This window comes from Pollachius pollachius (genome assembly GCF_949987615.1).
Source record: "Pollachius pollachius genome assembly, chromosome: 18".
NCBI lineage: Eukaryota > Metazoa > Chordata > Actinopteri > Gadiformes > Gadidae > Pollachius > Pollachius pollachius.
In genome coordinates this window covers 18,153,462-18,169,033 of record NC_136951.1, presented here as the reverse complement: position 1 = coordinate 18,169,033, position 15,572 = coordinate 18,153,462, and the positions used below count along the sequence as shown (strand labels likewise).

The 15,572-nt window shown below is 46.3% G+C and overlaps 1 protein-coding gene across 1 annotated transcript in view; it reads right to left on the bottom strand.

Moving 5' to 3' along the window:
* Positions 1 to 15,572, bottom strand: part of dock4b (dedicator of cytokinesis 4b) — a gene marked incomplete at its 5' end in the record, with an annotated part of 122,481 nt that overhangs the window by 38,906 nt on the left and 68,003 nt on the right. Inside the window, 10 exon segments of the mRNA XM_079755965.1 lie at positions 2,612 to 2,697; positions 3,427 to 3,575; positions 3,935 to 3,993; positions 4,402 to 4,502; positions 4,895 to 4,970; positions 5,437 to 5,531; positions 6,980 to 7,078; positions 8,859 to 8,993; positions 12,212 to 12,348; positions 15,105 to 15,297. Of these exon segments, the coding sequence (XP_079612091.1) occupies positions 2,612 to 2,697; positions 3,427 to 3,575; positions 3,935 to 3,993; positions 4,402 to 4,502; positions 4,895 to 4,970; positions 5,437 to 5,531; positions 6,980 to 7,078; positions 8,859 to 8,993; positions 12,212 to 12,348; positions 15,105 to 15,297 (1,130 nt within the window).

Here is a 15,572-nt window from a genome sequence, read left to right as displayed (position 1 = left end):
ACGGGGTTAGCACCAACACACACGCAACATACAGGTTAGCTTGGAGGTTATGGGAGGGGGAGGTTAGGGGTAAGTGGAATTAGTAACAGGGAGAGAGAGCCAAAGAGGCTAAACGAAAACCATTAGCGATTTGATTGTTGCGGGCTAAGGTCGTGAACCCCACAAGGGGAAACCGTTTTTGGCTTGGGTGTTAAGCTATACAGTATCCATCCAAGGTGCTGCCATGGGAGATGGATAATTCAATAGGATATAATGAGCACCAAATATCACTGGAACCAAAGCTGAAAAGTGGAGAACTCTTGTAAAGATTGAACCCAATCTGCAACTAATGTGCCATTTCTTATAATGACGGTGATGGACCAAGAATAGGAATGGGACAATTATGCAAATATTGATTCAAAAAATTTAAATCTTGTCTGGCCTGTGGAACAAGTATATATGAAAAACCAACATGGACCAAGAATAAACATATATATAAACAGGGATGAATATATGAATATGAATACAAAATAAAAGGATTTTAAACGATGGCTTTAAAGCTCAAATTAGGCTCTCCATCATGTATGTTTGATCATACAGGGAAAAAACGAATTATGTTTGCACAGAACGACATAGAAAAAAGCGAGGCTCACACACACACACACACACGCACACACACACACACACACACACACACACACACACACACACACACACACACACACACACACACACACACACACACACACAACAAGAATGCACGCACCGGCTCAAGCACATATGCACGCTCTAAGGACTGCTGAAAACATGCTGAAAACATGTCGAGGCTCTGGGAAAACAGTGAGGAGGCAGACAGGAGCGTTGCCGTAGCGATGGTGTGTAGACAATGGAGGTGGCTAGGCCGTAACTGTGTGCATACCAATGAAGTACCCCTTTGACACCAGTCGTATTGGATTCAAGTCCAAAGCTTTCTTGCGAAAACACAACCTCCTGGTTGCAGTAGGTCGTACAACTCAGCATATGTAGATATGTATGTTTTGTTTTTGTTTTTGTTTACATCGGTGGCTTGCTAATTATCAACCCTATATCGTTCACTAGAAATGATCCGTATGCAAAAAGTGTCATTGTTAACTTTCGTATTTGTGAACACGAAATATGAAGAAAGATAGACACTGCTGCTTTAGTTGGAAAAAATTGCAATTAGGGTAAAGAGACGATTAAAAAACAAAGTCAATCCGTCGATCTAGAATACCAAAGGGCTGCAAAACAGTTGATGCACTTATTATGAGCAACCTTTGACCTTGTTAATCCCCTTGATCACTCCCCCACAGAAGGTGCCCCCAGGGAAGACGATGCAGGTGAGGTGTAGGCAGGTCTAAAGTCAACTGTCCGATTCGTGAAATAAACACTTCACAATGTGAATGTCCGTATGATGAAGTGAACTGGCTCCTTGGCAGTCGAGCAAGGTAGACTTTATATATTGACAAATGTACTTATTGTAAGTCGGTTTGGATAAAAGCGTCGGCTAAATGCCCGAAATGTAAATGTAAATGTAGATAGGCCTTGTCGAAAAACATTCTTCTGTTCAGCTGGATAAAAGCTAGTTGTTATTCCTTATCTATTACGTGTGGCCATGATGCTATTTTGATCTCCATTATCCATAAGGCTCTGATCCTCATCAGTTTCATCTGCAAAAAGTCACTTTGGACAAGACGCACTCACTAAGAATATAAACGTGATTGACTCACACATAAGTCTCCGGGCCAGATGTCACCCGAGCGGTAGAATAGGTTACCGTTAATCAATGCAATCAGAGCCAGGTTGACTGGCGGAAGGAGAGGCATACATAGCCTGCACGCTGTGATGTAACTATTCTTAGTCCTCCGTCTCCCCACGCAGCTTCGTGAGCTCAGAGCATCATTACCACATGACATCCTTTATTCATTTATGAGCTGGTGTGTTGGTGACTCAGTTCACGTCCTACTCTGACCCGGCATCGCCTAGTCTCTAGATGGGGCATTGATTCATTTAGTTGTGTCCTCACGGGGGTATCATGGTCATGAAGCACTTGGGCAGTAGGTAATCGATCCTCGTCACATTTTGTTTGGCGTGATCATAAACGCCAATACCCACGGTTAAAAAACGAACAGACCCGTGTTCTCTGTTGTTGTATTTCCCCAATCTATATGACAGTGTGTGTGTTTCTATGTTTTTTGTTCTTTCTCACTTTGTTGCTACCACTCATCCATGCTAAGACTGTATGCACTCACAGTATTGTAAGATGCTGTTGCTAAAGCTGTCTACATAATGCAAATTACTGATTCTCTCTCTCTCTCTCTCTCTCTCCCCCTCCCTCTCTCTCTCTCTCTCTCTCTCTCTCTCTCTCTCTCTCTCTGTCTCTCTCTCCCCCTCCCTCCCTCCCTCCCTCTCCCTCTCTCTCTCTCTCTCTCTCTCTCGATCTAATAACTCTCTCTCGCTCTAACTCTCTCTAGTTCTGTATATATATATATATATATATATATATATATATATATATATATATGTGTACTATTATGTAATGTTATTATTATTATGATTTAAAATTATTGATTATTACTCCTACCCCCCCCGCCTCCCTGCGCCAGAGACTCACATGCTGTTGAAGAGCTCCCGGTAGGTCTCGTCGCCCTTCCCCTCAGACATCAGGCTGTCCAGCTTGTCGATCAGCTTAGCCTCCACCTGTCAGCAGCAGGCAGACGGAGAAAAACACTCAGAAGAGAGCAGGGCATGATGATGATGATGATGATAATGGTGATGGTGATGATGATGGTGATGGTGATTTCGATCGTAGACAGACGCTGGCAATGGGAAGCCAAAAGGAGTTTTACAAACCGTGGTACGGTGTCTAATCAGATGGAGAACTGTTTATTGTATTTGACTAAGGGGATTATGTATTCGTATATCGTCAGAGTATTTATTTATACGTGCATTTACCACCGTTGGCCACTAGGAGCCGCTGTTTTGCTGTGTGATTAGAAATAAATAAACAGGTTCTACATAATGAATCGATCAAAAATAAATGCTACGACAATTTAATATAACATTATAATACATATATGTACAATTAACCCATTCCTATCTCATACCATTCGTGCGCACAATTTCATGGGGAGTAATTGAACCGGATGCGCCAGATGGTTTGTTTCAGGCAACCATCTGGGAAGCCATCCTTGGAAACAGTTTGGATAGGGGCAGGCACTTAAAAAAAAACTAAAAAAATACTTGGCAGGTGATTGGATGAACCATCTGTCAATCAAGAATCATGCAGTTCACATCGTTCCTCACAGGCTGCTGATTGGTCGGAAGCCACTGGGTGGTCGGGACCAAAGTGCATAACTCTAAACTCGGCGGGGGGGGGGGGGGGGGGGGGGGTTCTCCCGGGGTCTCCATCGCGCTAATGGGGATCACCTGCTTGAAGTTCCCGCTGCGTCTCTGCTCCCAGTCCATCATGTCGTGGAAGATGGGGATCATGACGTTCCGGAGGTCGGGCTGCGGCACCAGGGTGACCTCCAGGAAGGGCCCGATCATAGCCGGGATGAAGTTCAGCTTGTGCTCCCCTGGGGGTGGGGGGGGGATGGGAGGTGAGCCACAGGACTGATGGCTATATCAGTATACATCATGCACGTGTTATTATATTGATACATATATATCAATATAATAACCCTTAAGAACTAATTAAAAGCCGTAATAAGACTGTTGCCATGTCGATAAGATTTCTTTTTGCCAAAGAAAGTAAGCTTTGAGCATAATGCTCAAAGCTATTTCATCTGCTTTTTATTATTTGTTCATCAATAACCACCCAGTAGATTTAAAGCTATTTATACAAAAAAAAAAAATATAATAATAATAATAATAATAATAATAATACATATTGAGGCTGGTGTCATGCAAATACAAGACTTGGATATCCTCTTACCTAAATTCTGCCACATGCTGAAGATCTCACACCCCATCATCACCCTCATGTCCCCGTATCTACGGCGACAAGCGACAGGAAGGACAGATGTTCAACGTGTGGGAGGAATGCCCTGAGAGAGCTTCACACACACCCCTCTCAGGTGTAAAGCAGTTCATGATTCCTTCTGATTTAACTGAGGTTGTGTGTGCGTGTGAGGCTGTGTATGTGTGTGTGTATGTGTGTGTGTGTGTGTGTGTGTCCGTGTGTGTTTGTGCATGTGTGTGCTTGTGTGTGTGTGGGGTTGTATGTGTCTGTCTGTCTGTTTGTGTGTTTGTGCTTGTAAGTTTGCGTGTGAGTGTGTGTGCGTGTGTATGTGAATTTGTGTGCGTGCATGCATGCGTGTGTGCTTGCAAGCATGTTTGAGTGTGTTTGTGTGCTTGTGTGTGTGTGTGTATGTGTGTGTGTGTGTGTGTGTATTCTCTCACTTCTCCAGGATCCTCTTCCTCTTGGAGGGGGAGAAGGACTCCAACTGGAGACAGGGCTGGTTGATGAAGATCACCGACAGGTAGAAATACGAGTCCCACACCTGGAAAAAACACAATTATCCCCTATCCTTAATACATTTCCTGTAAACTACAAGCTAAAAGCTAACTGTGAGTGTGTGATTGATGGTAGATAGAAGCAGCCTCACCTGGCATGAATCAGGTTGACGGTGCTTAAACCAGCCACCAACCAACCACACTTCAAACTTAAGCTATACAGTTATCACTAATGCTTTCCGTGTTTGGCTTAGTCGCGTTGCTAATGGAAGTGTTTTAGCTATTGGAACGTCGCTATGGGAATACAACAAGGTGCTCCGTATCCTTAAAGTTCTTGTGGTTACCGTTGTTTTCATCTCCGTCTCTTTTAGCGCTGTATGTGTGCATGGCTGGGTTGCACACACAGACACGCACACACACAGACATGACACACACTTACCTTGTAGTCAAACTTGTCATTGAGGAAGTTCTTTCTCAGTGCATCAGACAGATATAGCACCGTTGTGATGATGACACTGGAAGAGGAAAAGAGAGAGGTGGCAAAGAGAGAGAGAGAGAGAGAGAGAGAGAGAGAGAGAGAGAGGTAGAGAGAGAGAGAGATATATAGAGAGAGAGATATAGAGAGAAAGAGAGAGGCAGAGAGAGAGAGAGAGAGAGAGAGCGAGAGGCAGAGAGAGAGAGCGAGAGCGAGAGGCAGAGCGAGAGTGAGAGAGACGGATAGAGAGAGATACAGAGGGAGAGAGAGCGAGAGAGAGAGAGAGAGAGATTAATAGGGGGTAGTTATAGTGAAGTGCCATTTTACTTCAGGCAAAAATCCATCATCCATGCACAAAACAAAAATACAAGCAATTTAATTCAGATTTTGTTTACTTGCTTTATAATGAGACGTGGACCAGAAGTGACACGTTCATCTTTTTTTTTTAAACCCCAGAGAGAAGAAGAAAATAAACCAGAGATTAATAATTTAACAAACAGACTTACTTGTTGGTGACCAATCGCATCACGGTCCAGTCTTTGGGAAACATCTCTGGGCGAATCAGAATCCTGAACACGGTGAAGATTTGCAGAAGGAAGTCCTGGAATACAAAAACATACTTCAAGCAAGATTCGTCGCCATTTTAACATTGATGACAAAATCTATCTCCTGGCAGATAAACCATGGGAGTGTAGTCTGCTACTCTGTCTAAAACATGGCCTAAAGAAGGGGCTCCTACCGTTTTGGGCACATTGCTCAGGTCCCAATGTCTATCTCTTCCATATACTGTACATTGTTTTTAACAGAAGCAACATCCTGGCATGCCCCTAATATGATTGTTGCACTGTTTCAAAGCTTTAAGATTTCAAAAATTTCAAAGTCATTCCACCAAGACACTGCAAGCATATCAGGAGACCCAAAGTGAGGGTTCTGGGGAAAGTGGGGTAGTGGGGAAACATTCGCTTCGAAAGTCACCCTGAGAAACATATTTCATATCTTTATATACATTTTCATATCCAGTAACGATCAATTCTCAGCGAAAGAGAGGTGGAGGAAAACCAACTCTAGTATCTCTTGACACCCCAGGGCGGTTAATTAAGTCTCTCTCTCTCTCTCTCTCTGCCCTCCTCTCTCTCTCTCTCTCTCTCTCTCTCTCTCTCTCTCTCTCTCTCTCTCTCTCTCTCTCTCTCTCTCTCTCTCTCTCTCTCTCTCCCCCTCCCTCCCCTCCCTCCCTCTCTCTCTCCTTAGAGCACCACATATCAGCATGGTGTGAGCCCTACCTTGTACTAATAAGCACCTAATACCACTGAGAAGGTTATCTGCTGCTATTTAATGATATACACCCCCTAGACCCCCTGCTGACTGCAAGACCCCCTCCCCCCACCCCCCCCGCAGTCCAGCTCTCAGGATTAATGTATTCATTCTGTCTTGGGTGAACCCACGACTGCATTAACCTTGATTTATTTACCCTTCTTTGCAGGGGTTTTCTCCTGCCCTCCCCACGTCCTCACTGCTCCTTGAGAAGTATCTACGGCTAGAATCGACTGTTTACTATCCATACTAGTCATTGATCTCGTCTTGATGCCCACAGGTAGATTGTCTGCCTTTTTGGGGTTCGAACCCAGAACCTTTGGGCTGTGAGACAAACCAATACCTGAACCACCTTAAAGACAATCTTTCCACTGGCGGAGGTGTGGAGGAAACCAAATCTTTCTATACAATGGATTTGTAAGTATGCAGGCCCCAATACACAGAAGTACCCCATAGTTGGAAGTGATGAGGCAGTGAGAGAGAGAGAGAGAGAGAGAGAGAGAGAGAGAGAGAGAGAGAGAGAGAGAGAGAGAGAGAGAGAGAGAGAGAGAGAGAGAAAGTAAGAGAGGTGCAGAGAACAACCAACAAGAGACATAGAAAAACATTATGTGACAGGTGGGCAAAAAGGAGAAAACATAATGTGTAAGCAGACACACAAACATACTCACATCAATGTGTGTGCGTGTGTGTGTGTGTGTGTGTGTGTGTGTGTACGTGTGTACGTGTGCGTGCGTGTACCCGTAGGTCTTCCTTGCTGGTGAAGGACTGCAGCAGCTGCTGGTAGTGTCGGTCACTCATCTCCCTGAGTAGCGCCAGCAGACAGCCCACAAACTCCCCCTGGGAGAGAGACAGAGACGGATGCAGAGAGAGGGAGAGAGACAGAGACGGATGGAGAGAGAGGGAGACGGAGGGAGAGAGGGAGGGAGAGAGACAGAGACGGATGGAGAGAGAGGGAGAGAGACAGAGACGGATGGAGAGAGGGTGGGAGAGAGACAGAGACGGAGGGAGAGAGGGTGGGAGAGAGACAGAGACGGAGGGAGAGAGGGAGGGAGGGAGACATAGGGAAGACAGAGGGAGAGAGAGGGAGAGAGACAGAGACGGAGGGAGAGAGGGAGGGAGAGAGACAGAGATGGAGGGAGAGAGGGTGGGAGAGAGACAGAGACGGATGGAGAGAGGGTGGGAGAGAGACAGAGATGGAGGGAGAGAGGGAGGGAGGGAGACATAGGGAAGACAGTGGGAGAGAGAGGGAGAGAGGGAGAGACGGAGGGAGAGAGGGAGGGAGAGAGACAGAGACGGAGGGAGAGAGGGTGGGAGGGAGACAGACAGAGGGAGAGAGGGAGGGAGAGAGACATAGGGAAGATAGTGGGAGAGAGAGGGAGAAAGACAGAGACAGCGAGAGAGAGGGAGGGAAAGAGACAGAGACGGAGAGAGAGGGTGGGAGAGAGACAGAGACGGAGGGAGAGAGGGAGGGAGGGAGACATAGGGAAGACAGAGGGAGAGAGAGGGAGAGAGACAGAGACGGAGGGAGAGAGGGAGGGAGAGAGACAGAGACGGAGGGAGAGAGGGTGGGAGGGAGACAGAGACAGAGGGAGAGTGGGAGGGAGAGAGACATAGGGAAGACAGAGGGAAAGAGACAGAGACGGAGGGAGAGAGTCACAGGGAAGACAGTGGGAGAGAGAGGGAGAGCGACAGAGACGGAGGGAGAGAGGGAGGGAGAGAGTAACAGGCAAGACAGAGGGAGAGAGAGAGAGAGAGAGAGAGAGAGAGAGAGAGAGAGAGAGAGAAAAAGGGAGAGAGACACAGGGGGAGAGAAGAAATTGAGATAAAAAAACAAGAAAGAGAGATACACACACGTAAAAAGTCATATTGGTAACATTATCCACATTGCTGTGGTTAATATAAACATTATCATATTTTTCATCCGCAGCGCTGCCTGTGTAATATTCTCCAGTTACCCGAATGCATCCCTGTGTTATTTTTGGTATCACGGCCTTCTTAAGTTAGTCTGAACATTTGTGCACATTTAGACCTCTAGATGTGAAAAGAGTTCAAGGATAACAATTAAAAAAACAAAACATTTCATATTTCATTTCTTCACAGCTACCCATGAGCCTCACTCCTCCTCAAACCAAAGGGGAGGGCCATTATGATAATGTTTCTCCTAATCCTAACTATGATGATCTCCCCTACCTGTTTTACAGTCAGTGTGAATAATGTCAGATTAATTGCAGGGGGGCCACAAAGGCCTCCATTCAATAAGCGTAATTACTAGTGTGCACTCTGTCAAGTCCCAAAACCAATTTTGAGTCCTGCATGCATGAGATGAAAATATTTGACACATACAAATTTACAATAACACATGGACACACACAGTCAAACTGGCTCACTCATTGACACACACACACACACACACACACACACACACACACACACAATCACATCGACTCAATCATTGACACACACACAGTCACATTGACTCACTCATTGACACGCAGACAGACTGACTCACTCATTGACACACAGAGTCACACACACGCACACATGCACACAAATAGACACGCACGCACACACACACACACACACACACACACACACCCACACACAGTGACAGACTTACGGTGACGTCCTGGAACTGCAGCCTGAGGGATGTTCCCGCGGGCTGGGGTCTGTTGGTGATCTCCAGGATGGTTCGTAGCAGCACCCCCAGCAGGCTGTCCACGATCAGCTCCACCTCCTCAGACATCACCGGCTCCTGAAACAAACGCACCCGTCGTTAGACCCGCCCGCCCACACCTGGGTCCACAGACAACAGCTCGGTGTCTGTCAGTCCGGTCGCGTGTCGTATGTCTTTCCGTCTCAATCTAGTTCGCAATTGTTCTGATTCCTTTTAGATCGCTTTTGTTTAAATCTTTTGAATTCTCCTTTGGTTCTTGTCGTGTTTTTTATACTTGTGAGACACTTTGAATCGTATGTTTGCACGTTGATAGCGTTAGAAACTGTTACATATCATAATTAATAGCAATAGTAAACTATTAGACTTTTAATAAATAGTAACAAAGTTAAACTCAACACGGTGGCTATGTATTTCAATCATTGGCACATTTTCAACCGAAAGGAAGAGTAAACTCAGCTAGGGATTAAATTGGGTGTGGGAGTCTTAAAGGTTTGGATGAAAAAGAAGAGAAGGTATTTTTTTACCATTCAAATCCGTTTATGGGATAATGTCGCTTTGTCTGCCACCAAGTACTGCAGCGAACGTTTGATTTAGACTCACAGCTCCACACCTCAATGCTTCTCTTTGTATTTATTATCTATTCAATATAAATAATGGCTTGGAAACCATGGTGACGAAGCCAGGTTCTCTCCCCTTGAGCACAAACTAAAATGGACGACTGGGGACACTGAAGGGGGCGATACCATTGAGGGCAAAGAGAGTGAAATTTAATGAATACCATAAAAGGGTCTGGGTCGTTACAGCAGAGAGATGGAGAATAACGATAGAGATATATCGTTTCATCCCCTCGACAGGTTTCCTGTGATGTCATTGTCAGCAGGGGGCTAATGAGTTAATTTAGGGTGAAATTGTCTCTTCATCATGGGAATCATAATGATAATTTATGAATTAAATCTGATAAAAAAAAGCTGTATAATATTAATATATAATGGTAATACTGATATGAAAATCAGCAGACTGTCCTAGGGGGACTAATGAGATGATCATGATAAGACATTTAATTTAGAGGAAATTACGGTAATTCCTAATAATTATAATAAAACAATAGGGAGGAAAATCATTTGTAAATTACTCTATAAATGTAAATGTGATTTGTTGTGAGCTCAATTAGGACTTAAACTGAGCTGAGTGAAGGTTAGGGGGTAAATAGAGGATTTTGTCTGTGTGTTTGTGTGTGTGTGTTTGTGTGTAGAGGTTTATCTGTGTGTGTGTGTGTGTGTGTGTGTGTGTGTGTGTGTGTGTGTGTGTGCATGTGCGTGTGCGTGTGCGTGTGTGTAGAGGTTTGTGTGTTTGTGTGTGTGTGTGTGCATAGAGGCTTGTGTGTGTGTAGAGGTTTGCATGTTTGTGTGTGTGTGTGTGAGTGTGTAGAGGTTTGTGTGTGTGTGTGTGTGTAGAGGTTTGTGTGTGTGCGTGTAGAGGTTTGTGTGTGTGTGTGGGTGTGGGTGTTTGTGTGTGAATGTGTGTGTGTGTGTGCGTGCGTGTAGAGGTTTGCATGTGTGTGTGTGTGTGTGTGTGTGTGTGTGTGTAGAGGTTTATGCGTGTGTGAGTATAGGTTTATGTGTGTGTGTGTGTGTGTGTGTGTGTGTGTGTGTGTGTGTGTGTGTGTGTGTGTGTGTGTGTGTGTGTGTGTGTGTGTGTCCCAAACAAGGCAGGAGCCAGACAGCAGCTAGATAGAGTGATAATGGAACTGTGTCTGAGGCTGGCTCTGGAGTTTCTCCTGCAGTCACTTTCCCTTACATAGGATGACAATCTCAATCTGTGGGGATTGCTCTCTCTCACTGTGTGTGTGTGTGTGTGTGTGTGTGTGTGTGTGTGTGGGTGTGTGTGTGTGTTTGAGGGTCACTTGAGCTATTGGGGATATTGAAAATGCCAAGTAAGATATTGTCACACAAAACCTGCACGCAAGCACACACAGGCTTTTTTAGGATGCTACTTTGACAAGGGCACTTACTGAAAGTAGTGTAACAAAAAGACGACAGCATTAGAAAATGATTGCATCAAACTCTGACCTCCCTTGAAAAAGGAACTGAATTATGATATATTGGAACGGTCAACTGAATGTGGCTTTCTTGTGTTATCAATCAGAGAATGACGAATGAACGCTGTCAGGATGAATACAGTAAGCCTACTTTAAACTGTCTCTAATGTGGATATTGGATAATGTTGACTTTATATTATTACTACTCTGATTGTGTACATATATTCTGTATATTTTCCTTCCGTTATTGTTTTCCAAATGTATCTATTTCTATCCTACTGCTGTCCTGTACTTACGTTAAATTATATCTAATCTTAACATCCTAAACCTGCACTATGTACATTTTCTCATAAGCACACTCTAGTGGCTGAGTGTAGTTTAGATCTTTTGAATGGAATAAAAGCTGCCGAGGAGAAGCGTTTTAAACACTTTAAACTGCTGGTGGAGTTTTAAATCCAGCTGCATTCGTTCCAGCTAGCCAGCTCCATCACACCACTTAGCACCAATTGTCCAGCTAGCCCTACCTTCTAGCGCCACTACACAAGCTAGCCCACCAGTTAGAACCATTACACCAGCTAGCCCACCAGTTTGAACCATTACACCAGCTAGCCCACCAGTTAGAACCATTACACCAGCTAGCCCACCAGTTAGAACCATTACACCAGCTAGCCCACCAGTTAGAACCATTACACCAGCTAGCCCACCAGTTAGAACCATTACACCAGCTAGCCCACCAGTTAGAACCATTACACCAGCTAGCCCACCAGTTAGAACCATTACACCAGCTAGCCCACCAGTTAGAACCATTACACCAGCTAGCCCACCAGTTAGAACCATTACACCAGCTAGCCCCACCAGAAAGCATCACTCTGAAGTAGGACTGCTCGATTATGGAAAAAATCATAATCATGATTATTTTGGTCAATACTGAAATCATGATTATCCAAACGATTATTTTTGAGCTTGAAAACATGATGTATTTATCAGCATGTCTCTCCCAAAAACACTTTGTAACTGAGAACTTTGAAATTTTGCCTTAAAATAACATACACAAAACTGTCTAAAAGGTAATGTTCAAATCTAAAGTAATGTACAGATATGTATCCAGCTGGGCTGTACTTTCTATAAAACATAAAAAAAAAAGAAAAGAAAATCGAAAAACCGATTATATTCGTTTTTTTCATAGTTTGACGCTAAATTTCGAATTTGAGATGGAGGTTGGACCAATGGGCCCTGCTCTACAGGCAGGAGGACTTACGGGCGTGCCCGTCTCCTCCTTCCTGATGAGCGACAGCATGGAGGTCAGGATGCGGGCGCACATCACCAGCTCCCTCTGCTCCTGCATGTGGGCCTGCAGCAGGCGGAGAACCACCGGGACCAGGCTGCACCGCGACTCTGAGGACACACAGGGGGGGAGAGGAGTCAGACACGGAGAGAGACACACACAGGGGGGAGAGGAGTCAGACACACAGAGAGACACACACAGGGGGGAGAGGAGTCAGACACGGAGGGAGACACACAGGGGGGGGGAGAGGAGTCAGACACACAGAGAGACACACACAGGGGGGGAGAGGAGTCAGACACGGAGAGAGACACACACAGGGGGGAGAGGAGTCAGACACACACAGAGAGACACACACAGGGGGGGAGAGGAGTCAGACACGGAGAGAGACACACACAGGGGGGGAGAGGAGTCAGACACACACAGAGAGACACACACAGGGGGGGAGAGGAGTCAGACACACACACAGAGACACACGGGGGGGAGAGGAGTCAGACACACACACAGAGACACACGGGGGGGAGAGGAGTCAGACACGGAGAGACACACACGGGGGGAGAGGAGTCAGACACACACAGAGACACACACAGGGGGGGAGAGGAGTCAGACACGGAGAGAGACACACACAGGGGGGAGAGGAGTCAGACACGGAGAGAGACACACACGGGGGGAGAGGAGTCAGACACACACACAGGGGGGGGAGAGGAGTCAGACACAGAGGGAGACACACACAGGGGGGGAGAGGAGTCAGACACAGAGAGACACACACAGGGGGGAGAGGAGTCAGACACAGAGAGACACACACAGGGGGGGAGAGGAGTCAGACACAGAGAGAGACACACACAGGGGGGGAGAGGAGTCAGACACACACAGAGAGACACACACAGGGGGGGAGAGGAGTCAGACACACACAGAGAGACACACACAGGGGGGGAGAGGAGTCAGACACACACAGAGAGACACACACAGGGGGGGGAGAGGAGTCAGACACACACAGAGAGACACACACAGGGGGGGAGAGGAGTCAGACACAGAGAGACACACACGGGGGGGGAGAGGAGTCAGACACACACAGAGAGACACACGGGGGGGGAGAGGAGTCAGACACACACAGAGAGACACACACGGGGGGGAGAGGAGTCAGACACACACAGAGAGACACACACAGGGGGGAGAGGAGTCAGACACACACAGAGAGACACACGGGGGGGAGAGGAGTCAGACACAGAGAGACACACACAGGGGGGGAGAGGAGTCACACACACACAGAGACACACACACAGGGGGGCGAGGAGTCAGACACACAGAGACACACACACACACACACACAGGGGGAGAGGAGTCACACAAACACACACACACAAACACACACAGGGCGAGGGGAGGAGTTAGACACACATATATACACACAAACACACACATGGGGACAGGCGTCACACACACACACACACACAAACAGCACAGGGGAACAGGCGTCACACACTAACACACACACACACACACACACACACACACACACACACACACACACAACGCATCTCACACATAGACACAGTGAGTAGCATCCCACAGACAGACAACCACACACACACAAACACACAAAGAAGTATCACACAAGCACACAAGACACATCTCACACACACACACACACACACACACAAAAACACACACACATCCCAAGAGAAAACACACACGCACAAAGTAACAGACGGACAGCAATGCATGTAACACGTACACACACACAAAGAAAAAGAAGTAGATGAAAAAAATGCAAAAGTCTCCGCCCGTCAACAACAGCGGCTCTGTTATTAATGGGCAGAGACATTTGCACAGAGCGTTCTTCCCCTGCTGCTGTGTAGTGCTGCCCCGACACCCATAGGTGCACCTCATTAATTAACCACACTCCTGTGGGCGACAGCGGGGAGAGCCACCGCAGCGCTGTCATTCGAGGGGAGGGTCGGTAATTCGCCTGAGCGTGCAATCTTTATTAATGAACCAACAATCCCATTAAACAACATTGCAGGTGGGGGCTGATGCGCCGCGGAAGACGATAAACGCACGGGGAAGGGAGGTACGGGCCCTAGCATGGAGCTGTGTGACTAACGGGCTCCTGTTCACTCTGCAACATGTGAGGCTCGGCTAAGTGGATCCTGCTTTGGTCCTCCAGGAGTGTTTGTGATACACACCGTATGCACAATGCTGTTAAAGGGTTTTCTATTTAGCCGCTCAGCAGATGCTACTGTGTACACATGTGTAGTGGGCTATGGACGATATTAATCATACTACTACGGGGTATTAATCTTGATTAGATTATCGTTCGACATGGGGCGCCGAACCATTGGCCAATCTCAGGATGTTATCATTAAGTTTGTTTTTATGTGAGCATCGTTCTTGTTCTGTGGCGAGTGCGTCCCTATATAGAGACACCAGCTGGTTTTGGTCTTTGCTGAATGCGTTTGTACATTCTGTCCTTACCAGTTATCCTTTAGCGCATGTGTTTGTACATGGAGTCTGTGCCATGGTCTTGTTCTATAGCGAGTGTGTCCGTACAAAGTGCAACCACCAGTGGTTCTTTAACACGTGTGTCGGTGCATAGGGTCACTAGCAGGTTCCAAACCCATTCGAGGAACAAAAATGAGAACGGGAAACAAACAATAATTAAAGAGGAACAGACACATCATCAAAAAGATAACCATATTTGCTAAACAAAACCGTTCATTGAAATTCTCTGAAAAATGGTTTGTAAAAAGTTATAAAATGTAAATGTATTTTTTTTTTCATAATAATAAAAAAAATGTTTGTTTTGATCCGATTCCAAGCCCCCATTCACCCCACATGGGGGGCCCGCGCTGAGGGCCCGCGCTCTCACCCGGGTTGGTGTACAGCTGGCTCTCCACCGTCTTGGCGATGCACTGCAGCTTCACGGCCTCTAGGGGGCACTCTGACTGAGCAGTGGTGGGCAGGCTGGCCAGCGTCTCGCGGACGAAGCCGGCCACCTCGCGCACCGTGAAGATCTTCAGCAGCTCAGCGTAGATGGCTGGGAAGGTCCGTAGGAACACCGCCTGAGGAGAGGGAAGGACGAACAGGAATCATGGTTTAAAGAATGTGGTTGTATTTTGTCCTTGTTTGGAGAAAAATGCATGGGTGACAGAAGTCCAAGGCATATGAATCCTGAATCATACATGAAAAGGAACATTTGAATCATCTAAGCCTGAGAAATATCAAGTTTTGTTGTTTGGGTTCATTATTGAATTCCCTGTGAAGCGTACGTTGATTGTGGAGGCAATGCAACAATGCAATCTGTGCTAGGGACCAGTTGGGACAATAATACTAAATA